At 26.9% G+C, this 26,369-nt stretch overlaps 5 protein-coding genes across 8 annotated transcripts in view; 3 read left to right on the forward strand and 2 right to left on the reverse strand.

Annotated features, from left to right (window-relative positions):
* Positions 1 to 429: 429 nt before the first annotated feature.
* On the reverse strand, positions 430 to 2,085 carry Trmt6 (tRNA methyltransferase 6 non-catalytic subunit). Its single transcript, XM_015319535.2, has one exon. The coding sequence runs from the start codon at positions 2,083 to 2,085 to the stop codon at positions 598 to 600; it is 1,488 nt and encodes a 495-aa protein (XP_015175021.2). The 3' UTR covers positions 430 to 597.
* eIF2Bgamma (eukaryotic translation initiation factor 2B subunit gamma) lies at positions 2,048 to 4,331 on the forward strand. 2 transcript variants are annotated; one of them, XM_015319539.2, is made up of 5 exons: positions 2,048 to 2,179; positions 2,581 to 3,272; positions 3,346 to 3,658; positions 3,748 to 3,974; positions 4,109 to 4,331. In XM_015319539.2, exons 2-5 carry the CDS (start codon positions 2,596 to 2,598, stop codon positions 4,263 to 4,265), a joined length of 1,374 nt encoding a protein of 457 aa, XP_015175025.1. In that variant the 5' UTR covers positions 2,048 to 2,179; positions 2,581 to 2,595; the 3' UTR covers positions 4,266 to 4,331. The 2 variants fall into 2 exon arrangements, with proteins under 2 accessions (XP_015175025.1, XP_015175023.1); XM_015319537.2 differs by having other exon boundaries at positions 2,169 to 2,294.
* Positions 4,332 to 4,433: 102 nt separating this feature from the next.
* Positions 4,434 to 6,322, forward strand: RpL37-1 (ribosomal protein L37-1). The gene is made up of 4 exons (XM_015319542.2): positions 4,434 to 4,563; positions 5,185 to 5,320; positions 5,432 to 5,516; positions 6,050 to 6,322. The coding sequence occupies exons 1-4, from the start codon at positions 4,561 to 4,563 to the stop codon at positions 6,099 to 6,101; spliced, it is 276 nt and encodes a 91-aa protein (XP_015175028.1). The 5' UTR covers positions 4,434 to 4,560; the 3' UTR covers positions 6,102 to 6,322.
* A 152-nt stretch (positions 6,323 to 6,474) lies between these two features.
* On the forward strand, positions 6,475 to 8,227 carry LOC107065649 (mpv17-like protein 2). Of its 3 annotated transcripts, none has more exons than XM_015319541.2 (4): positions 6,475 to 7,172; positions 7,244 to 7,716; positions 7,836 to 7,961; positions 8,064 to 8,227. In XM_015319541.2, the coding sequence occupies exons 1-4, from the start codon at positions 7,148 to 7,150 to the stop codon at positions 8,079 to 8,081; spliced, it is 642 nt and encodes a 213-aa protein (XP_015175027.1). In that variant the 5' UTR covers positions 6,475 to 7,147; the 3' UTR covers positions 8,082 to 8,227. The 3 variants fall into 3 exon arrangements, with proteins under 3 accessions (XP_015175027.1, XP_089028838.1, XP_089028837.1); XM_089172712.1 differs by having other exon boundaries at positions 6,475 to 6,873; positions 7,003 to 7,172; positions 7,836 to 8,227; XM_089172711.1 differs by having other exon boundaries at positions 7,836 to 8,227.
* Positions 8,228 to 10,815: 2,588 nt separating this feature from the next.
* The window catches only part of LOC107065651 (lateral signaling target protein 2 homolog), a 32,039-nt gene continuing 16,485 nt past the window's right edge, over positions 10,816 to 26,369 (reverse strand). Inside the window, 6 exon segments of the mRNA XM_015319543.2 lie at positions 10,816 to 20,571; positions 20,772 to 21,061; positions 21,182 to 23,421; positions 23,424 to 23,738; positions 23,955 to 24,311; positions 24,416 to 24,838. Of these exon segments, the coding sequence (XP_015175029.2) occupies positions 20,291 to 20,571; positions 20,772 to 21,061; positions 21,182 to 23,421; positions 23,424 to 23,738; positions 23,955 to 24,311; positions 24,416 to 24,838 (3,906 nt within the window). The 3' untranslated portion in view covers positions 10,816 to 20,290.

Genomic DNA, 26,369 nt, shown 5'->3' on the forward strand with positions numbered 1-26,369 from the left:
ACGAAAACGTATTATAATTACAAAAGTATATAATATTTAACTGATTTTTTTGTTATATTTAATATAAAAATAAATAAATTATGTAAAATTTTATTTGTATAATAATATAAAATGATTTTAAAGTATCTGTAAAATAATTTTTTCTTCATATAGCCGAAATAGTCTCAAGTTGTTAGTTCGTTCGAGTAAAAAAAGGTCTCGAGGGCAAAGGGTTTAAGAGTATCGTTACATTTATGATATGATATGAAGATTACTGAAGAATGAGTATCACTTTTTGTTACTCAATATAAAGATAAAAAAAAAACAACTCTTCATTAATAATGGGGATTGCTCACTTCCTTTCTATTAAAAAGAACAGAACTATTAAATGTTTCAAAACATATTCTTATATAAGAATAAATGAAATAAATAATTGTATATATATTCCGATAAGTATAAAAAGTATTTATATGATTTTTCTTTTCTTTTATACAAAAATCATAACAATATTTTAATAATGTTACATATATATATATATACAATATACTATATATATATATATAGATATATGACTATCATTATTTGTGATGAAAATTAGATTACAATATTTGTACATAATTATTCAACTAAATATCCTGTTAAAATGTAACCACCGGTATCGCTCGTTAAAATATCTGGATGTGTCCTGTCTTGTAATATTTGATAAGAACGTAAGAAATTAGAAAACAGTCTTAAACTAACTACATTTTGTGTTTGTTTAAGTGCCATGTATGTTTCCTGTAAAGGTTCTCTATGAGTATGAAATATTACAAATGGTCTAGAAGCGCCGAGAAATGGTAATAAAAATTTTGCTATTTCTAAAGGATGTTCTTTAGCTACGATAACTAAACTTCGAACTTTAGAATTTTTCAAAAGGTCCAATACATATTGGGTCTCCATTAACCATTTGGGTTTCTTAACTGGCTCATTTTTAATGGGATCACTTAATTTACGTTTTAAAGTATTTTTATTTTCTACTTTATCGTCTTTCATAAGTTCATCGGTATTAGTAACATTCTGTATAGTTGTATTTGTTTCCGTTTGCATAACATCTGAACCAATCGATCCATTGTTTACAGTTTCATTGATATTGCTATCAACAGTTTGGTCAATTTTTAATACTTCTTTGTCATTTTCTACTTTAGTTTCTTTTTCGCAATCATTACTACTAATATTTAGTAATACTTCATTGTTTTCAGATTGAGAAGTATTAGAATTGGATACTGTTCTACAAGGAGATACATCACTTGATGATAAAGATTCTCCTTGATTATACAATCTTATGAAGCTATAAATATTAACTGTTAGATGCCTGTCAAGCTGTTCTTTAGGAAAATTCATAGCTTGAACGATGGTTAACTGAGGTATGTTTCCAGGATGCAAATTTATCAATAATCCTGTAGTATTAGCTCCGATTCTATGTAGCATGGCAGCACTTGGTAATCCTAATGAACCGCTATCATATAACATATATAAACCATCTGATTGAACATCACTGTATGATAATAATTGAGAAAGGGCATCCATTCTTAATCCTCCTAATCGTGTATGATCTTGTCTAAAGTATACTTCGTGTAAAGACATTATAGTAGGTTTACATATTGTTAAATAACGAAAGTATTTCTGTTCTTTTTTCTTGATGTACTTTTCTTGAGAGTACTCAGTTTTAGCAGAAAAAGATTTACTATTCTCTATAAGAGTACCAACTATCTCTTTACCAGATTTTCCAGATTCTTGAAGTTGCAAGATTTCTTCTTTCGACAATTTTTGCGAAGTACCATCGTTGGTGATACAACGATTGTCCAAACCACTAGATGAACTGTTCTTTAAATCATTCCAAGATTCTGTCCCTTTTATAACTTTCAATGTATAAGATCTTTTGTTATTTTTCGATGGTATCATTTCAAAAGTTGTCCAAAAAGGTTTACCAATTATTTCTTCCATATTTACTTGATCTTTTCCTAACATTAATATTCCTTTATTCGATACCTTGTATAATTTTGTATACTTATGTTTCTTCACTATTACATAATTTCCTACTTTAATATCATCCTCGATTTCACTCATATTTTATATTTGATTAATATCTTCTTGTTTTATTTCACAAAATTAACTTCTTTAATAAGAATCCCTTCAATACGAGGAGACACGTCAATTTGAGGTTAGGATTCAAGTGTGTAGTTTAAAACACATGTGCTCGTATATAGTCAATTGAGCATATCTTATAAAGTATACTTTATAACCGCATATTTTACAACCTCTGATATTATTTCAATGTAAATAGGATTTATAATATATTTCTTTTTTTAGTAAAACCACAAAAGTTTTTAGATAATTAATATTAATTATTCAAGCTAACAATTCTTAATTCTATCCAATATCATTTATGTAAAAATCTAACTAAAAAGTTAGGTTATCTTTAAGATAAAACTTTTTCAAATATTCCATAAGTATATCTCTCTTTTTGCAAACATATTGTTGTTGTTATTGTTGTTGTGTTGTAAATTTTGTGTATTGTAATCAAAAGAAAAGTTCTGTTTGTTCTTTTTTTTGTTTCTACAGCTAATATAAACAAGGATGGTTGTTTGTACTGAGTTTCAAGCAATTGTACTAGCTGGAGGAAAGGGGTCTCGTATGACCGAACTCACAGCTAATCAACCAAAATGTTTACTACCTATAGGAAATAAACCAATGATTTGGTTTTCATTGCAACTACTTGAACGTAGTGGATTTAAAGAATGTATTGTCGTAGTATCAGAATCAACGAAAAATGATGTATCGTCCTCGTTGGATAAATTAAATTTAAAAATAAAACTAGACATAATAGGAATACAAGGTGCAGAAGATCTTGGTACTGCTGATTCGATAAGGCTTATTTCTGAAAAGATTCACACTGATGTTTTAGTATTATCATGTGATTTGATCACAGATATTGATATTTCGGAAACATTAAATTTATATAGAAAACATAATGCAAGTATTACAGCATTGATGTTACCAATAATCAAAATACCAGATGGATTTGTTACTCCAGGACCTAAAAATAAACAAAAACCAGAAACAGATTTAATTGGAATAGATAATGAAACAGGACGTTTAGTATTCTTAGCGTCAGCATCGGATTTCGAAGAAACTATCAACATATCACGAAAAATTCTCAGAAAACATACCAGTTTTACCATGCTCTCTAAATTAATGGATGCACATGTTTATATTATCCAAAAATGGGTTTTGGATTTTTTAGTATTTAATAAGTAAGTAATAAATATATAAAAGAGTATTATAATATTTTGATTAAAAACAATACTTTTATATTATATTTTGTAGAAATTTTAGTACGTTGAAAGGTGAACTTCTTCCATACATAGTTGCTAAACAATTATCAAAACCGCCTAAACAATCTACAGAAGAGAAAAATAATTCAATTGTACAAGTAAACTTGAAAGAAGATTTGTTCCGTTTTGCTACTGCAAAACCATTAGACAAATTAATAAGCAGAATGTCTGCATTTAATGACCACAGTTATGATTTACAAGAAGCTTATCATGACGATATAATTAAATGTTACGCTCACATTGTGAACAATGGGTTTGGTTTAAGAGCCAACACTATACAAATGTATCATCTTGCAAATTTGAAGGTATATCTAATAATGTTTATTTCATTTGTTTCGTTTACTTTCAATTTTTTTGCAATGGATATGATAAGTAATGATATTTTTTATTACAGATATCAGATTTGTCATCTAGTATCATTAAATCTGATTTACTACTGAATACATCATCGTTGGCAACTGTTAAAAGTACACAAGTAAATAATTGTAGTATAGATGACAATGCATTTGTCGATGAAAAAACGTCCCTTAAATTTAGTCACATTGGTCTTAATACAATTGTTCAAACAAAAACCAGAATCTCAAACAGTATTATAATGGATAATGTAACTATCAAAGAAAGGTAAGAAAAATATTTTGATTATAGGAAAATATGTATACGATAGATATATATATATATATATATATATATATATATATATATATATATATATTAGAGTAAATTCTCTAACTTTAAATATTTGTACAAATTTATAGATGCTCGATACAAAACAGCATTTTATGTAATGGGTCTATTATCGAGGAAGGTACCGAATTAAAGGATTGCATAGTTGGTGCTCAACATGTTGTAACATCAAACAGTCAACATTCTCAAGAAGTTTTAACCGAAGCTGACAGATTAATAGAAATTTAATTATTAATAATGATTTATAATTGAAATTAAATTGTGACTAAATAAATACTGTTTCTCTCTTTTCAATTTTATATAAATTATATTTTTCTTTTCACTATAATTTCCAATAATATAAAAAATGTATATATAACAATATTTGTTTATTATAAATAGCACTATAAAAAGGGAAAATAGTACCAACGGTAAGAAATATTCCTACTATTGATACTTCGGTTTTTTTGGTTGGTATTACTGCAACTGCCCACCATTTCTATCGTTTATTAATCGTCCTTTTCGGTGTGCTCTTCTAAGCAATATGGTATGATTTTATTCACGTATTTTTTATCAATTTATTATTAAGCAATCCTAAGTAGTTATGGGATAATTATATTATGAAATTATAGTATAATTATCGTAGTAAATAATTAATTTTATAGTAATCAATATAAATGCCTTCGTAAGTTTATTTTATCTTAGTTAGGTTAACTCGTTACAGTAATCATTTTCTTTACGGTTATATCAATAACAAAATCATTAAATTCACTTAATTGCATAAATCATTACAAATTACAATTCTATCGAATATATTTTAATCTTCATTTTGTTTTGTTTTTCTTTTACAATATTTTGTTATTTATAACGTGTAAGATAATGAGTGTAACGTGTAGTGAAAGGTTAGTTATAGTAGCATTTGTAATTACAAACTAAGGATGGTACATCAAGTTTTGTTCTTCTTTTACAATATTTTTTTATTTATAACATGTAAGATAATGTTGTGTAATAATGAGTTACTTGCAATACGATTTTTTTAAATAATATTTACAGACTAAGGTTATATCAAGTTTTGTTCTTCTTTTACAGTATTTATTTATAATGTGTAAGATAATGAGTGCAACGTGTAATGACGAGTTATTTATAATAAAATTTGTAATATTTGCAGACGAAGGGTACATCAAGTTTTGGTAAGCGTCGTAATAAGACACACACATTGTGTAGACGATGTGGACGCAGTTCATATCACATTCAAAAATCACAATGTGCACAATGTGGATACCCTAAGAAGAAGATGAGATCATGTAAGTTATACAAAGTGAATTTTACATTATTAATATTTCAATTACTTTCTATGATCACTTGCATCAATATAATAAAAAATATGTGTACATTAATTGAATTATATTTTACAGACAACTGGTCGATTAAAGCTAAAAGGAGGAAGACCACTGGAACTGGTAGAATGCGTCATCTGAAAATAGTTCGCCGTAAATTCAAGTAAGTTCATATTTATTGATTATCAATGTTATTAACACTAAATTATTTTATTCTTATAATATTAATTAACAATAGAGTACACATTATTTATTTAATTATTAATTTGTAATTATACCTTAACGCTCTGTTGGCTTTGCTATAGAAATATTAGCAATTAACACTAGATATACCACCATTTTCAATACACTTATTTCTACCACACTAGTCAAAATGACTGGTGTATATAAAAAATGCTTTTTGAGACTTCCAGTTTTTATTTATTCTTAAAAAATAACCAAAAATGTTTAACAATAATAATTTTAATAGATAAAATAAATTTATAGACATTTTTAAATAACAAAACGCTTAATTATTTACAAAAATCAAATGTTACATGAAGTAGAAATTTTGAATTAAAATTAAATGGCCCCATGAAATAAAATTAAAATTAAAATGGCCCCAATCATTTTGACTGGTCTAATATAATAAATAAATATTTGTCAATCTTTTTGCATACAAGATAATACAATTCTTTTTTTTTTCTATTATTTTAGGAACGGATTCAGAGAGGGCCTACCAAAGCATAAAACTGTAGCTGCTAAATAATATACCATAAATTCATTATAATGTTATCAAGCTACATAGCTTAAATTTTCAATAAAAAAAAAAAAAAAATCTTTTGGAACATATGCTAATACAATTGAGTATTTAAAAAGTCCGTTATCCTTAATCTTTTAAGTTTTCTTCCATTGTAGTAACTTACAGATACGGTGGGAAATGAAACACGTTTCTAAGTAAATAAATAAATGTTTACTGATAAACTTTGACGCATGCGTGTGTATATTATACTATACCATTGTTGCCCGAGAGAATGGAGAAATAAAAATAAAACATATATATATATATATATTAAAGGAGACAAAAATGCTGATAGGAAAGTACACATATACTGATTGTGAGTAATATAGACGAAATACGAAACGATGCAAGAGATTGTACTGCGCAAACGCGTCAATTCTTTTGACAGCGACCGCTTGTATATTTAAAGAGGTTTCGCCATTATTAAATGTCAGTAATAAACGGAATTTGTTACACGATGGTAAGCTTTCTTATCGGTACTACCATCATCACTGCTGCTACGTGCATATTATAAAACCTTTAAGGGGAAAACGCGTGGTGGTATTGTGGAAAAGAATAAAATAAAAAAGAAAGCCCAAAAAAAAAAAGACAACAAATAACTGAAAGTTATGCTACTTAAAATCAAACAATTTCAACTGCATAAGCATCGACGAATCAAGATCCACGCTACTAGCGTTAATAAATTTAAATAACGATCTATTTTCAGAGTCACAAGGCTGTTATAAGGTTTATAAAAAAGGTATTAATAAGATAGTAGATGTGCATGGAAGTGTCATCTCTTGCATCTTACTTCTTAGTTATTTTAATATTACTTCATATATATTTTTTTGTCTTGATTTATTATTACATACTTAAAACTTGATCCCAGAATAAATATAAGTTCTGACAATCGAGTTAAGAAGAATAAACGTAAGAGGAAATAGTATCTGGTCTGCAAACATTCATTATTTTATTTAAAATCTTATATACTTTTCCTGAGGTTCATCTCCTTTAAAAGATTATTCATTTAACAAATGCATATTCTGCGAAAATTATTCGGTAAGTATAGTCTTTCTTTCTTATAAACAAATAAATTTATATATATATATGTTTTTTTTACTTAACATTAGGCAGGTATCTTCTTATTACAAATACTGTTAGCTGTGGTTTGATGATGGCAGCTGGAGATTTGATACAACAACGTAGAGAACATTGGAAAAGATATCGTTATGAAAATTATTTTTCAACTGGTGGTACTGCTCGCGTTATTGCAGCATCCCCAGAGGAAGATGCAACATTAGAAGAAGAGGAAAATAAGGCTATGGATGTTGCTACCTTATACGAACATAATTATGTTCGAACGAGAAACATGACATTAGTAGGTCTGATTCAAGGACCCTTTCATCATTGTTTCTATGGTCTACTTGAAAAAATAGCACCTGGAAAAAATGCCAAATCCATTATAAAAAAGACTTGTCTAGATCAATTAATCGCTAGTCCTGCGTGTCTTATTATATTTTTCGGTGGTCTTGGTCTAATGGAACGTGACAAAGTTGAAGAAGCTTATAGAGAAATTAAAGTGAAGTTGATAGAAGCTTGGAAAGTATGTTTTATGAATGCAAACACACAAACAAAATTATTTGTAAATTATTTAATAAAAAAAAAAAAAAAAAAAAAATAAATCAAAAATGTAATCTTTGATTTTGAAACATTTTTCATTAGGTTGACTGCTGTTTTTGGCCACCGGCTCAATGTGTTAACTTTATATTCGTTCCTTTACAATATAGAGTACTTTACATAAACGTTATGACTATGTTGTACGACGTTTTTCTATCGTACATTAAATACGTAAGTATTTTAGCTACGAATTTTTCATATTTTTTTTTTTTAAATCATATTTGTATCTTTATAGTTCTAAGGAAACTAAAGGATCTCTTATTTTCGTTTCAGGATGCTCACAATGATTGACGAGAAACTTGTATAGTATTATAAATATAAATATAAATATAGTTAGATATTTACATACTAATATGTATATATATATAAATAATGTATTAAAATTAGATAGAATTAAGTTTTTTTGATAACGGAAAATAAATGAACTTTTCCAACAATGTTTGTTCTCCTTTTGTTTTCATTTCTTTGTATCCTTATCTGATAGTAAAGAAAACTTGAAGGCTGATAATATATAATTATAATAATCTGAAATATATTTTCTAAATAATAATATATAACTTTTGACGTAATGATTATTTTTCTATTATTGATATAAGTAACATAATATATAAATTCTAACAATACTATATATACTATTATATATATATATATTATTTACTATATATAATATGTTATATATTGTATGTTATGTTATTATATGTTACTTATATTTATATATATATTATATATAATAAATTAATATATAAATATATATAAACATTTATATTAAATAATTTACATTTAATAATAAAATTATATTCTATTACATTGAAAAAATAGTATATAGATAAAAATTAATATAATTATAATTATAATTATAAAATAAAAAAAATATATATATATATATATATAATACATTATATAAAATATATATAAAATAATAAATATAAATCCTAATAATAGTAAATAGATGTAATATTAAAAAACTACCAAAAGGTGTCCAAAAAATGAATAATATAGCAATTATTAATAACAAAACGATAATGTGCACATTCGTATCATTGATCTACACATATGTACATATTTACATATATCTATATACTGTACATTTCTAAAAAGCTATTAACAAATTTCTTATCAAAGTATCTTTTAGTGATCATTCATTAAGAGTAGGGATGTTATTTATGTCGTGAACAGCTTTGTTTGGCATTTGGCGACAAGAGGATTATAGAATTCCGTAAGCCGTCAGTCGCCATTTAGCAAATATGATTACTGACAATGTACACATAAACACAAACAATAAATTCAACGTTGCGCAACATGTCCCGTAGTATATCAAGATTATAGAAACTCTATAAATGTATATTTCGAATATAAGCTGAGAAATATAACAGGTAGAAAGATAATACTACAAAGTATTAATTAACACAAAATGGCAAAATGACAAAATTATGATATCAAGGCTAGATGACAATTACACAATGATATATAAACAAATATGATAATACAAAAGCTAGGATCGATAAAAGTTCATTTTTACAGGAAAAAAGTTGCCATGTATAGATATTGTTAAAGGACGATTTTTAAACGTGTAAAAATAATAATAAATAAATTTGCATGTTATGATACTAGAAATGACACTAGATACTAGAAATAAAATATATAAAATGAATAAATTAAAAGCTACATTTTTACTAACCTATGTTTTGTATTATGTTATAATAACAATTACAATGTGCATATATATATATTAAATATAACCTAAATTATAACCTAATATATTTCATATATATTTATTAAATATATTAGATTATTAGGCAATTTGGATAATTAATAATTACATTTACATATATAAAACTGATTAAAATCGTGACTGGTCATTTGGCAGAAAATAAAGCACTATTGTGAATATACAAAAAACATCTAAAAACTTTTCAATGAAAGCATACCCAGTGCACTTTTGGATCCTACCTGTTTAAAATTAAAGTTTTCATATTTATACAGAATAGTATGCTACCTGACCACTTATTACCTATATTTAAAAAAAGTAAACACCAACACATTCACTTCACGATTCTCTCACATACCACCAGGGTGCAAAAACCTAAACTAGAGAGTATACTCCAGGACATCTATGACACTCTAATTCTACCGTATATTTTTTAAACTTACATGTTAATGGGAGTATATATCAAATGCTGTAATTCACTGTCAAAGCTAGTAATTATTACATAACTGCATACTAATTGTCAATTGATTGTGATGTCCTTGCGACGCCATTTTGAAAAATTGTTGGTACGCCATTGGTACGATAGTTGAGCGCCATTGATACGCTAGTGAAGCGGAACGCCATTGGTACATTAATGGAATGCCATTGGTACGCTAATGGAACGCTATTGGTGCGTTAATAGGCGCCATTGTTAAACTTAATTTAAAATATATTTTAAATAGTTTATAAAAAAAAAACAAAGCGTAATAATGTAGGAATAATTGCAATATCTTAATATGTACTATATAAAGGGATGATTCTCTCTGTAAAAAAGTATATAATATATAATAATAAAAGTATATATATATACATACTTATGTTATAAAATAATTTACAAATAAAAAAAAAACCGTAGAATGAGAATGTATTGAATGCTACTTTTTTTACTGATATAATACTGTTTTGTATTTCTAAAGATAAATTTTTATTTATTTCTTATCATTTAAATGATTAATAAGAATATATATGTATATATTTATATTGGTTCTTCGACTAATTGTGAGATCATTTTAGAAATAATTATTAAATGTGATCTTGAATTTTTTGATATGCTTAATTCAAATGCATATACATATTAAAATATATATTAAATATACTAGATTACTAAGAAATTTAGATAATTATTAAATATATATATATATATATATAAACATATCGAGATTATTAGATTAAAATAATTAAAAAAAATATGATTAGTTGTTGGTTTGACTAAGTGCAAAGAATTAATAAAATTACGATATATAGAAATTTAAAGTAATATAATAAAGAAAATGAATATTAAACACCTCGAATAACAAACTTTATTTACATACACATCATAATATATCCATAACCGAAACCATAACGTATTTCAAATATTGGTAAAATATTTGCTAACCAATATATTATATCGAGAACATCTTTTACATCATTTTTATTATCGTGTTGTTGTTCCTTGTGTTTTTCTGTTGCATGTATACCTTTTCTATTCACATTTATTATTTCTTTCTTTTATTATTATTATTATTATTTATTTCCAAGCAATGAGATATATAATTTTCAAAAAAATGTTCGCACACCATGAGAAAAAGAAAAAAAAACGTCCTCTCTTGTGTTGTTGTTCCATTGAAGATGACGTAAAATATTTCCTATTACGTGTTATCGATATTTTAAACATTACGTTTCGCGCGTTTCACAGGATATATATACATACACATATATATATGTATATGAATATATATATATATATATATTTTTATACGTATACGTACACATACATTTGAGCAAATAATATAAAAATAATTCTGAGGTACTCTCGTCTTCCTCGTAGTCTGAATTCCTTAACTAATTGGCAGATCACGTTTCTCACGATAATCTTTTTATCTTGTAGCTTCTTTTGTTTTGTTTTCTTTTCTTTTTCTAATCTTCTTCTTCTTTTTTCTTTTTAATTCTTCATCTTCTTCTATTTTCTTTCTTTTATTGTTCATTTTCAACGATCATTGATCTTTCAATTGTTCTCATCATTTTCATCTTTATCTTAAACTTCATCGTCATCATTATAATCATAATCGTTATCATAATCATTATTTTCATCAAATCGTCGTTGTCTTCGATTTAAAAACGTTTTCTCTACACAATACAGGTTCTATTAACCTGGAAACGATATTTAGGCACAGGGGAAGTCCTGATCATTTTAATTCCGCTGTGTACAGTGTATGAGTGGTGTGTGTCCTTATACATGTCTCTTTTTTATCCTATGCTGTATAATGTTTCTAGCGTGTATATTTATGTATGTATATATAAGTTTCTTTTTTTTTTTTCTGTAAATAATCAAGAGAAAGAGAAAGAGAAGGAAATAGGGAGAGGCTAACTAGCAATATAACAATTATTTGCTAATGAAAATCGATTGAACTTTTTATTTTTTATTATTTTTTTTTTTAGTATGCCCTCATTTTTTAACTCTACCCCACAAATATTTGTTACAATTGTATTTTGTTTTATATTTATTTCGATTTTCATAAGCAGCACGATGACACGACGACTTTTCTCGATCTCAAGCAAGGCATCTTAACATTTGTGTGTGTTGTGTTTGTTTGTTTTTTTTTTTTTATTTTTTCGCATACATGTAAAAAATAATTCTTCGTCAAAGGATTTTCCAAACTTTTCTTCTTTTTCAGCATTCCTTTCTTTTTTTTTTTTTTTTTTTTTTTTTAAATTACTTTTCTTATTATTCGTGCCTTTAAACATAATCTTCTATTGTACATTTTCTCAATTTCTCTTTTTCTTTCTCTTACTTAACGTTTATGCGTATTATTATTATTATTATTATTATTATTATTATTATTATTATTATTATTATACATACATATTTAAATATATATATATATATATATATATATATATATATATATCTAAAGGATTTTTTCTTTTTCCCTATGTTTATTTATTTTTTTTTAATTATAATATATTAATATTAATGTGAAAGCAGCAACGAATCATCACGTTTCGCATCACCAAAAGTATTTTCATTATTATTGAAATATTAAATATCGATATTATTTAAATTAATTGATTTTTTTTTGTTCAATCAATCAATCAATCAATTAATCAATCAATTAATTAATTAATTAATTTAATTATTCTTTTGTGTCAAACACGTTTAGAGAATGAGAGAAACATCGTTTTTGAATTTCTTTGACAAGTATTCTTTGTTTTTTTTTTGTTTTTTTTTTTGTAATTTGTATTATTTTTGTTATATGCACTTATTTTTTTTTTATTCTTCTTCTTCTTTATTTTTTACAATAATTTGAAAATCCGCTAAATCGTCTCTCGAATATAACTCGGACAAAGGTAAATCTTCTTCGTGTCTAATTAACATTGTTATTAATTCTTATTATTTTTTTGTTCCTTTTTCTTTTCTTTTATTTCTTGTTTTTTGTATTTTTTTTTTTGTATAAGTAGATATATTTATATAATTATAATATATCAGACAGCGGATATATATGCACGTATGTAAATAGAATTAGACGACGTTTAAACAGACTCGAGAATATCTGTCTTAAATATATATTTTTTTTTGATTAATTTCTATATTTTCATTATTAATTATTTGTTATTAACACTTTAATGGCCGCTCACACAACATTTGTGTGATTACCGGAATACATTGGCCGTTATTTTATTAATAACTTTATATATTAAATTAAATTTGTTGTTGTTAAATTGTTGTTGTTTTGTTTTATGTTCATTTTTTCGTCAATGACAAAATAAAGTTCTTTTTTCTTTTTTCTTTTTTTTTTTTTAATTAATTCTTGAAAAATATTACCGAACCTCTGACGACTTTGTTTGAATGCGTTACACGTGCGGCCATTAAAGTGTCAATACGTTAATTTAATCAGAAGATAAAAACAATTTGTTTCTCTCTCCTAGTTTGTATTTTTTCTTTCTTTCTTTATTAATGTCTGTTTGTTCTTTTCTTTCTTACGCATTTTGTTTTTTTGTTTTTCTTTTTTCTCTTTAATTCTCAGATGAGGATTAAGTAGATACTTGCATAAAAATTTGATCATTGGAATACTAATTTTTGTTATGTTTTACAAATTAGACGAAAAGAAGGAAAAAAATAAACGAAAGATGAATTGAAAATAAAAAAATAAACATTCAAAATGATATATTATTCTAATAATACCATTTTTAAAAGATACGTTAGAGAATATTTACAACAATAATACTTTTTTTCAAACTTTACAATTAATCTTTTCACACAAGTCGAATTTAATACGCGAAACTTCTTGGTCCTATTCGATCATTTTTTTTGTTTGTTTGTTTTTTATTTATTTATTTAATTATAATTTTTTCATTTTCAGCTAGCAACATTATTTTCATCGTAAGGGAGAAATACAATTGAAACAAAAAAAAAATGATTTATCTATTATTTATATATATATATATATATATATATATAGATATATATGTATATTTCAAATAGTAGGTAGCCCTAAACAGACGAAGAATTACACTGAGAAGAAGATTTTGATTAGTTTCTCGAAAAAGTTTTACTTTCTAATTTCATTGAATTTTTCATTAAAATCGTATTACTATTCTGACATGAGTGAAAAATATTTTTTCTTTCATTTTTATTTTTTTTTTTATTTATTTTGTTTTACTTAAAAATCGGAATGATGGAGCTAAAAAATTATAAACGAGGAATAATATCAGCCTTCTGAAAAATCTCCTACATTGTGTTTATACTTATATATATGTATGTGTGTATTTGTATATGTTGTGTGTGTGTGTGTATGTTGTATATATATATATATATATATATAGAATACATGTATAATTAATGAAACATATTTCTGTCTTTATCTTTCTATTCCATTATCCCTGCCCCTAATAGGCCCTAATAATAAAACATGACAGCGTAATTAAAATTTTATTATTGACAGTGGACTGCTGTGTTACTCCTTTTCTTCCTATTTTTTTTATTATTATCATTTTTTTTCCTTTCATTCTTCTTATTACAAGATTGTGTTCATTTAAATTTAAAAATATTACCACCAAGTTTTGATTAACTTGATATTAATTAAATGGCCATTTTTCAAAGCAATTACACAACGAGTATAAGAATATTATAATAATAATAATAATTATTATTATTAATGAGAAAAACTTACAGCATCTTTCTTCTAATATTTAATTATTTCTATCTTTTTTTTGTTTATATTTCTTTTCTTTTTTTGGTTTTGTTTTGTTTTGTTTTATCCAAGAAAATTGTCGAACTTTGTTGCATTATCGTTTGTGATCAATTACAATTGTAATTATAATTATTCAAAAAATTCGTATTACAGTTTGTCTTCTTTTTGTTGTTGTTTTGTTTTTTAATACACAAACTTCATTAATTAATAATTTCTTTTCTTTTTTGTTTTGTTTTAGCTAAGAAAATTGTCGAACTTTGTTGCATTATCGTTTGTGATCAATTACAATTGTAATTACTAAATAATTATTAAAAATATTCGTATTACAGTTTGTCTTCTTTTTGTTGTTGTTTTGTCTTTTAATACATAAGCTTCATTATTAATTAATAATTTCTGTTCTTTTTTGTTTTATTTAGTTTTGTTTTAGCCAAGAAAATTGTCGAACTTTGTTGCACTATCGTTTGTGATCAATTACAATTGTAATTACAATTATTCAAAAAATTCGTATTACAGTTTGTCTTCCATTTCTTGTTGTTTTTTTCTTTTCATACACAAACTTCATTAATTAATTTATTGAACAATTTTATTCTGTTTCTTTAATCGTATTTATTATTAAAAACGTTGTAATATATTGTTCAATATTGAATCGTCTTAACGAGGAAGAAAGAATTTGATTAAAGGCGAAATTAAGCAGCAGCGTGTTATTAGTAGACAAAAAAAATCGTTTCTTTTTCTTTTTCTTTTTTTTATGTCCTAGATTCTCAAAAATGTCTTTAATATAATTCCACATGGCAGTAATAATACTAATTAATGATGAACAACAATGTGATATACGCGTCTTACATTCTATAAAATACTTTTCTTCAATATTTTTACACATTTATATTTTATATTCAAGAAAATATTTTAGAATATAAATATATATATATATATATATATTTTCTAATAATTAAAAAAAAAAAAAAAAAAAGAGAGAAAAAAGAAAAAGAAAGAAAGAAAAATACAAAAGATAATCTTACAATTAAATAAAAGCAAACTTTTTAAAAGGATTATTCATATTAATTTTTCTCATTTAACGAGAAGATTATTTGTTTTCTTATCCCTTAACAATTTTTTTTTCTTGTCGAAGATAAGGAGACACACGCGATAAGATTTGAATAAGAAATATTCCGCCATTACGATTATTTTCTTTTACAAAACCTACACATGTTAACAAACATATTCACAAAATTATGTAAATGAGGATTAATCATCATTTTTTTTTGTCTCAAAAAAAAAAACACATAAAACAAAAATTTCAACGTTTGTGTATGTGTGTTATAATATTTTGCGTGTTGTACGTGTACGTGTTTCTCGTTTGAATTAGCAAAGAAAAAAAAAAAAAGAAATAAAAAATAAAAAAGAACAAAAAAAAATATAAAGATAGATTATCATCAAGGTATTTACACAAATTACTACAATGAAAACCGTAAGAGGTGCCTTATTCAAACATATACGGCACATACATACATACATACATATATATACATGTATATAATAATTTTTTGTTTGCTCTTTAAACCTATGTGTTTATGTGTGTGTATGTGTGTATATAAAACGCAAGCAGGGTTTGTATATTTTTTGAGCAGTCTTAATTAATCCACGTTAACCACCAACCAACACACACGCACGCACGCCAACGAATTGCATCTGCCTGGGTTTTTTTTCTTCTAATATATCCTGATTACCATTTGTTACAACTCTAACATTAGATGAAAACACCGACAAATATATTTTAACAACGACTACAACGCGACACGTTCCACATTAGGAAGCTTATTGGATTAAAAAGAACAAAAAAAGAATTTCTTGTTAACCCTTAGAGTGTTATAGACGCATATATGCGTTTGGTAAAGATTATTAGAATGGTCTATCGACGCATATATTTACGTGTTTGTTAATATTAACACTTTAATGGTCGCTCACATAACATGTGTGTGATAGTTGGAACAACCGTTATTTATTTATAACTTTGTATATATTTAAAATTATATATAAAATTAAATTTGTTGTTAAATTGTTGTTGTTGTTTTTTTTTTATGTTAATTTTTTCGTGAATTGTATAATAGTTTTTTTTTGTAAAATTAATTTTTCAAAAAGATTATTACCTGGGTGACGTTTGACTGTGTAGACGTGCGGCCATTAAAATGTTAATTTAATTAAATTATATTCAGAAAGAAAAACTGTAATTATTAAATATAATAATTTAATATATTTAATAATATAAATATTTAATAGTTTTTTATTAGAATCTAGTTAATAATAAATTATTTCGTTCTTACAAAACATTTTAGTTAAACGTATTCAACACTCAAAGGGTTAAACGAGTATGTATTTGCTTAAAATTAACAAAATTACAAAAACGAAGAATCGAATTATTTTTGATGATTTCCTTTTTTTCTTGTTTTTTTTTTTTTTTTTTTTTATATTTTTGTATAATCAAATATTTGGAGAAAATTATTCAACGAAAAAAAAATAAAATATTAAACTTAATGTTAAAGAAAATTGTTATTGGCACGCGAAATATCGCAAAAATACATATGCACAATTTATTACACAATAATTGTATTTTCTAATTTGTTTTGCTTGATTTAACGTAAATTGTTCATTTCTTCTTATCAAGATGGTTTTTTCCTGTTTTTTTTTTTTTTTTTTTAATTTAATTTTGCTGCAGGATATTCCGCAGTTTTATATATATATGTGTGTGTGTGTGTATGCTGTGTATACTAGTATAAACTTTCAAACACACGTACAACTGCGTATAGTCGTATATACACCTAATTTTGTGGCACGATCAATACGCGTGTACACCTTTTCCTCTCTTCTTCTTCTTCTTCTTCTTCTTCTTTCGTAGAATAAAATGCATTGAAATATTGAAATGAAAATTCGGTATTCATCTTTCCTTGCCTTTCCTTATCTTTTTTCTTTTTTTTTTTTCTTTTTTTTCTTTCTTTCCTATCTCTAACATTATACCATGAACTTTTATACACAGTACACGAATGTAATATTAAAATACACGTATCGTACATGTAAATACACAATCTATTATATATATATATATATATATCTCTTTATTTTCATAATTATTTGTAATATTTACACCGCATACACACGCTATTACTACTACTACTACTACTACTACTACTACTACTATTACTCTCACACCATTTTTCTGATATTCTTTTTTCTTTTTTAATCATTGTAAAATGAACGAATAAAAAAATATGAAATATATATATATATATATATATATATATATATATATATAATATGAGAAATGAATAGAAATTATTGTAACACGTGTGTAACACCTTTCCCCACTTTGAAGATGTCAAAGTAATTAAAAAAATGAACAAGAAAAATACAAAAGGAGGGAGAAGAAAAAAAAGAAGAAGAAGAAGAAGAAGAAGAGGAAGAATTTAAATATAAATGTGAATTACTTTTTGTGTGTGAACTTGAATTATATTATTGTAATAATAATGGGAGATATTTATAAAGCACGTGTATTCTTTTTTTGTTTTTTTATGCGTTACGCGTGTTACGACCCATATAAATATTACAGATAGAGGAAACAAACCATAGGCGGTTATGTGTAAGTGGAAGAAATGTCTTTGCATGAATTATAGCAGTACAAAACGAAAGGTTGATGTTCTCTCTCTCTAATTCATGCGGTACACACACATATATATATATATATATATATATCACATATATATATAACGCAAAAAAGAACAAAAAAACTCGCAAGTTAGAGAGAGACAACATCAATCTCCTATCTTCTATCTCTTTTTATTTCGTTGACAGGTTTTATGATGGTTTGTTCGGTCTATGTGTAGTATCTCTATGGTACGACAACCTCTGGTATATGTTTTGTGATAAATTTATATAAATTATATTTATTCTCTTCTTTTAATACGTAACAAAAATAAAATAATAATAATAATAATAATAATAATAATAATTAAAATAAACAAAGCAAAAGATAGAATACAAAAACAACTCTCGCGTAAAGTGTTTTACCGTTGTGCCATTACCCACACTGTGCAGATTTTCTATAGGAATTATAAACGATAATAATAATTATTATTATTTTTTTTATACACATGTAATATATTTATAAATTTATATGTATATAATGAACAAAAGAAATATAAGAAATTTGTATGTATATAAAAAGAAAAAATATATTATATGTATATTTAAATATATATATGACCATATTTCAGTCGCCATTTTCTATATTCTTATAACAAAAATTTCAAAGAAAAAAAAAAGAGAAAAGAAAAGAACACTTTTCATAAGTGATAATAAAGAAAAGTAATAATAATAATAATAATAATAATAATAATAATAACAATAATAATAATAATGATAAGCGATTATTTATATATATATATATGTATGTATATGTGTTAGTGTGTATATTTCTGTACAAAATCAAAATTGAAAAGTAAAACGATAATATATTCTTTTATCTATTTCTTGTGTACTTTAATTAAAAAAAAAAAAAAAAAAAAATATAATAATAATAATAATAATAATAATGTAAATAATATACGAATATTAATTTAATTTTCTATATTAAATCGTAAATTAATAATTGATGATACGAAAATAATTATTATCGCGATTTTATAGTTCGTAGAAATTATTAATGGCAGAGTCTCGTCGATTCAATGGTAATAATAAAAAGTGATAACATCATTATAATTAATGTAATTATTAAATATTATATATTTTTAATTATTATTAACAAAGGAAGGGAGAGAAGTGAGTGTAGTTGGGGATGTTGTGAGTTAGAGAAAGGTATTAATAATGGAGTTTGCGCCATTATCGACTATGTACGATTTCAGCGTATGTATATATTTAAATGTGTATCCAATAATAAACTCTCACGGTTCTCCGATTTCGATCTATCGACCACGCATATTTAAAAAGTTATAACACATTTTTAAATAGAATGTCATATTCTATTAAGATAATCAATTTATTTCGAAGATCTCAAGTGTGATGTGACATTACCACAGACTCATTTAACACGTTTGACATTCCGCGTGTAAAAGGTTTCATCGGAAATAAAAAATAAAAAATAAAAAATAAAAAATAAAAAATAAAGAAAGAACAAACAAAAAGAATTATACGTATACATACACATATACATATGTAACGTATAAACTATTCCCAAAAAGACCCTAGTAGCACAAAATATTGAAAAATACACATTTATTCAATATTTTTCAATATTTTGTGCTACTAGGGAAGATTTCAAAAAAAAAAAAAAAAAAAAAAAAATAAATAAATAAAATAAGAAATAAAACAATATTTTGTTATTTTTGTTGTTTTATGTTTTATAATATATATATGTGTGTTTGTGTGTGTTCCTAGATGTCCTTTAATTGTAAGTTCGCGTCTATTGTCCTCTTATGCATAAGAAAAAGAAAAAATGAAAAGAAACGAAAAAAAAAAAAGCGTAAAATATAATATTTGTAATTAAATTCGAAATTCATTAATAGTTTGTATATATACGTATAATAATCTATTCAACTGGTGGGTGTGACTTGAGATACGGTAAACGGCGTCACCTGGTATAGGAAACATCTATTGCAAACTCTGACAGGCTTGGTATGTCCGTAACGTGGTAAAGGAACATTGTTGCTGCTACAACGACCGCAAAACACTTTACCACAGTTTCTACAATGATGTCTACGTCGTACCACGGTAAATCCAGCTTGACATGCCATACATCTAGGTGCATCGTTGTCCGGCACCCACGCGGGTGCTCTTTCAACGCATTCTTCACCACGTTCCATTACTGGGGAAGCTAAAAATAAAAAATAAAAAAGATAAGAAAATAAAATCAAATCAATAAATACAAATATCATTGTAAAATAAATCATACGATATAAAAACATTGTTCAATTAATTTTCAATTGTTCTCTTTTTGTTCTTAACATCATCAGCATCATCTCTATAGGGTTTTTCTTTTAATAATAATAATATTAAAAAAAAATAATGATTTACTTTGTTCATTAACAGGAATGTTATCCTCCTCGTCTTCGTACTCCTGCAACGAGTTCTGCCGATCGTGATTGCTACTTGTGCCTAACGTGTGATTCGTAACGACCGCTGCTTGATTATTAGCTGCTACTAAACATTCTTGCTTTGGTTCCTCGTCTTCTACCGTTTGACTACTGTTCATTAGAAACACGCACTTCAATATATTACGAAGATCCGAAGCAAAATTAGTTTGAAGTTGATCCGCCACACCGGCAATACAAACGAATAACCGATGAACCAAATCTTCCGAAGACCTGATAATCATTTGTAAAGAAAAATATTTCAATTAAATCGTCTCACATTAATTTAGACGATTAATTTATTTCAAAATAATACTTGAAAATATAAAAAACAAAATAGTATTATTACTATACCTAAATTTTGCTCTTATTTGATTTCTATTAGCAATTTCCGCAGCTTGCATCGCTAAAGCTATCTCCTCGTCGTCCTGACAATCACTTTGAAATTCGCTAGTTTCTGAACTGGAGTCGCAATAACTTGAATAACTAGAACTTGAACCACAGGCCTCTGGTTTTGGTGACGATTCCGAATTGAAAGATTGCGCAGCTGTAACCATCGAAGGATTCACCAGTCTTAAGGTGGTAGTGGTGGTGGTAGCAGTAGCGGTACTGGTGGTGTTAGTAGTGGTGGTATTACGTGAAGGCCTTTGTAAATTATTGTCTCTTGTATGTTCAAGCCTATTATAACATGTATTAGGTGATGTAAGAGGTGATGATACCGTATCTGTAACCAAACCACTTTTGTCAGTTCTAGGCCCTAAACCGTCGTTCAACAGGTCGTTAGGACTCCTATTTCCAAGTTTTCTCTTAGTTTGTTCCGATCGATGATAATTCAGTCTTTCATATCTGTCACGTCTTTCGAAATCCTTTCTCTTCATACGAGCTATCTGTTCTGATCTAGATCTTCTATGATCCAACAGTTTTCTACTTTGTGGCGAACAATTTCTCGTGGATTTAGTTAAATTATAATTTCGTTGTCTCGAGTTATCGCGCGATTCGAAGTGTTGAAGTCTCGGACTCGCGTGAGGACTGTGACTACCAAAATTTGGCATCTGTCTAGTATTTTGGCTCGGGTGCAGGCTGGCACCGAAATTCGTCAATCGAGGATTCAAACATCTGTCTATCGAGTTAGACCTTGAACTTTCAGTGCTCGGGGTTGATTGAACACAATGGTTACTTCTACTACTACTACTTGTGGTGGTGGTAACCTGCTGACATTTGTGAAGACCTTTCTCGTGCTTCCGTTGATGACGTCGTCGTTGCTGCTGCTTATTGTCCTCTCGGACTTTCCTAGCAACGACCTTTTCCTGTGCGTATCTTTCTATCTTGTTACCCATTTTTTCAATACTCTGCGAAGTAGACGGACGATTCTCACATTTTAAATCACTCCAGAATTCTTTTCTCGAGGTCGACGCGTCTATGTTTAAATTAAGATTCTCCCAATTTTCCGAATAATTTAATTGAAAGCTCGTCTGATTGGAGTCACAAAGTGGTAAATGTCCATTGCCGTACGCCAATCCTACGAACTCCTCGTTGGTGCCATCGAAACTAGAGGAAATCCTTGGAATGTTTTTACTCGAATCGTTGCTGGTTGGACTCAATGGTGTCACGTCAATAGGATGATCCAATGGAGTTATCATTTTTGACGATCTTATACCACACACGCAAGAACTATCCGAAATATTAGAATTATTTCTTTTCGGTGAATTAACGTTCGAACAAGAATAACTGTTATTCTCTTGTTGCGTGTCATCCTCCAAAGGACGTTCGTCGTCTTGAATCTCATTAGCGAACGTCTTCTTCTCTTCAGGACTTTTATCATACAAACTCGTGTTCTCCGAAGATATGACAGTGCAAATTCCTGAATCTGTTTGTTCGGAAATTTCATTCTGACAATCACCGTCCAACAAAAGATTCGAGAGAGTTTTGTTAGCTTCGGAAATAAGTTTCTTCGAATCTAAATCCGGTAAAGAATTTTGAATGTGTACTGTTTCACCTGTTACATTATTCTCGTGAGAAACCTGATTGAGTAGATACTGACTTTGAAGTATCTCTACGTTTTCCGAGTCAGCGAGCATTTGAGAAATGTCAGGAGTGAGGAAGTTTTCCTCCTGCCTATTGATCTCTCTCGCCGTACTTTCAACGCTACTAAAAATATTCTCCTGTTCTTCCGTTGTTGTTGCTGCCGGTGGTGTTGGTGCTGCTACAACTACTATTACACTTTCCTCCTTGACATTACATATTTCTTCTTTATTAATATTATTATTAAGTTTATTATTATTGTTATTATTATTATTGTTATTGTTACTACCGTTATCACGCGATATCTGTTTTACGGAACAAGAAGAAGAATCGCGATGATTACACGTCTGTTCTTTATTCTCTCTCGAACTATTACTTTGTACTATGTCACAACGCACAATATCTTCCCGAACACTTTCCCTCTCACTATTATCCTCTCCTACCTTAATCGTCACATTATTATCGTTTCGAATTACTACGTTATCACATCCTTCCACGGATATGTTATTTATTAAGTCCTTAGGCCCATCAATTGTTTCCTCGTTATTTCTTCTCCTTTCTCGTTCCTTTTTTTCGATCTCCTCTCCATTAATCTGTCTTTATTTTCATTGTCCAATGCTTCAACCACGTCGTTGGCAACTTCGTCCATATTATTACCAGTGTTTCTCGTTACGGTATAGAAATCTACTATGAAGTCTTTACAATTAGGATAACCGGTATAAAAATTGTGAACGAATTCCTCGAGATCGGGTAAGTCCTGACACGTTGATTTACTCGACTGATTTATTGGACCCGAGGGTTCTTCGTTGGAGCACAATAATTTCTCCAACATATAAAGTTCACGGTTGTTTAGCGTCCAAAGTAATTCTTTTATCTTCAGGAGAAGTGTCTACATGGAAAACAAAAAATACAACACGATCATTGTTAATTATTAAACAACACTTTATAACAAAAAAAAAAACAAAAACTTTTGTATTATTTTTGATTGTTTTTTATTTTTTTTTTGGAATTATATTCCCGTATATTTTTTAAAAGTATACAAATAAATAAACGTAATAAACTTGTTATATTCCTCTCCATAATGAAATGGGATTAAAAATCCTACCCTGAATGGCCTGAACATTTCGCTGATAGTATCAGGAGAATTGAGGCATAAGGGACCGCCAGGTGGGGCCAACAAGCCGGATACAATGGCCAAACGTGGTATAGTGAACATCAAAGCAGGTTCGTAATTATCCACGTCTGCTTGACTCAGCAAACCACGTTCGAGGGCCCTTTGCAAAGTCTCGGAAAATAAAACGCAAACGAGCTCTTGCTGTTCGTATTCCTTCGTCGATTTGACCGGTACCATAGCGCCAACGTAACAAAGTTCAAAATCGGCGAACAACCGATCGAAAATCTTCAATGATTCGATAAGCTTCTCTAACGATGGCTCCAAAGGATTTTGTGTCTGAGAAAGATACTGAAAAAAAGAAAAAAAAAAAAAAAAGAGAAAAAATAATCAACGATTTATTCCAACAAAAGTCTTATTATTGTTAATTGTTTGTTTGTTAATTTCAAGGATACCTTTAAATTCATGTGACCCTTCAAAGCATGTTCCCTAAGCAAATTTCTCACTATCTCCAATGATTTTGTGAGTGCTGTTGCTAGTGGTCTCATTGCTGAGCTTTCCGATTCTCTGTTCATGATCGAGGAACCAGCAGCCAAACATTCAGCCCCAAACCACAATTGTCCAGCTAAATTTTCCTGCATCACGTCATCCGGAAACTTAACCCTAAAGTCTCGATTAGCTCTACTGTCTGGTATCAAATCATCCATGATCTGATTACATATAGTTAGGACTTTGTCCTGACAATGACGTAGTTGATTCACTAAAGTGGTACATCGGTCAGGTTCCTGGCGTCCATCGAAGGAATCCAATTCACAGGCAATAGCGTTTAAGGATTCGTCGGCGTAAAAGAACTGGGCCAATAAACTGGTGTCGTCTCTCTAATTAAAACACATATAAAATAAGGATATTTAATATTTTGTTGTTGCTGAAGATATTTGTTAATTTATTATTTATTTTAATTATATTATATTATATTAATAATAGTATATATAATTATTATATACTATTATTAATTTTATTATATACTAATAATATTACTAATATTATATATATATATATATATATATATATAATATATATATAATAATATTACTAATATTATATATATATATATATATATATATATAATATATATATTTATTTTGTAATATATATTATTATTATTATTTATATAAATATATTTTATTTTACAATATGTATTACAAAATTTTATTAATTATTTAATATATATTAAATAGGATTTGATATTAATTATAATTGTAAAAATAATTTGTAGGAAAAATTATTATATTTTCAAAAATTACCGCCAAGAGATAACTAGGTGGCGTTGTAGAATTGTTGAGTAGCGCGTAAATTTGAAAATACTCACTCAATTATTTCGAAATATTATTATTAATAATAAAGAATGCAGCAAAGTAATAATTTCAATCTTCTTGTTTATTACACCTCGTGTTTATTCTCTATTCAAAGTTTCTTAGTCGATGGAGCATCGAAAGAAAAGACTGACACAAGCAATAAAATTTATAGACTGAATTGCCCTTTGCACTCTTTCATTTCAACCATGATTGAAAGTTCGAGATGCAACGCCTCTATTGCAGGGAACTTTCATCGAATGTTTCATGTTTTTAATAATGTAATGAGAAAGAGAAATAAATAGAAAGAGAGAGAGAGAGAGAGAGAGAGAGAGAGAGAAAGAATAAAAAAACAAGTTGAAAAGAAAAATCATGACGAGAGTTATGTTCGCTAATACAAATATTGAAATAGAAGATAAGCAGACGCGTTAATAAAACGCGAAGCTTGTCTAATAAAAAAAAAAAAAAAAATACAAAAAAAAAAGGTGGTTTCTCTCAGCAATCGATTACGCTACTTGCATTCCATTTAACGATTGCTCGAGCAAGTAACCCGTTCGATGGATTGACACGCGTAAAATTCCTTTTTAAATTGAGTTCGTGTTCGTTCAAAAATTAATGAAACATTCCTACGAAAAGAAAGTTATTCGTTGCTTTTAATAATAATAAACAAATTTAAAATTGTATTTCTATATTTATATTTGGTAGTTTTTTTTTCTTTCTATTATACTAAAATCAAACGAGATATTATATTATGGAATTAGAAAAGAAAAAGAAAAAGAAAATAAATATATTTTATTAATAATTCAATTTGCAATTTTTTATTCGTTTTTTCTCTTTTTATTTTCATCTTTTTGACTTTAATTTTGGCAAAATATTCGACGTTGTTATTTGAAAAGCCAAGGTTTTAAAAAATGTGGCCTCGATAAATATAAATATTATATTAATATATATACAATATTAATTATTATTTTCTTTTAATTATTATAATTTTATTAAGAGAAATATTTATTTTTATATTATATTAATAATAAATATATATATATATATATAAATATTT

Source organism: Polistes dominula, unplaced genomic scaffold, assembly GCF_049000335.1.
Source record: "Polistes dominula isolate Pdom_NZ unplaced genomic scaffold, Pdom_raw_medaka contig_23, whole genome shotgun sequence".
In the NCBI taxonomy this organism is placed as follows: domain Eukaryota; kingdom Metazoa; phylum Arthropoda; class Insecta; order Hymenoptera; family Vespidae; genus Polistes; species Polistes dominula.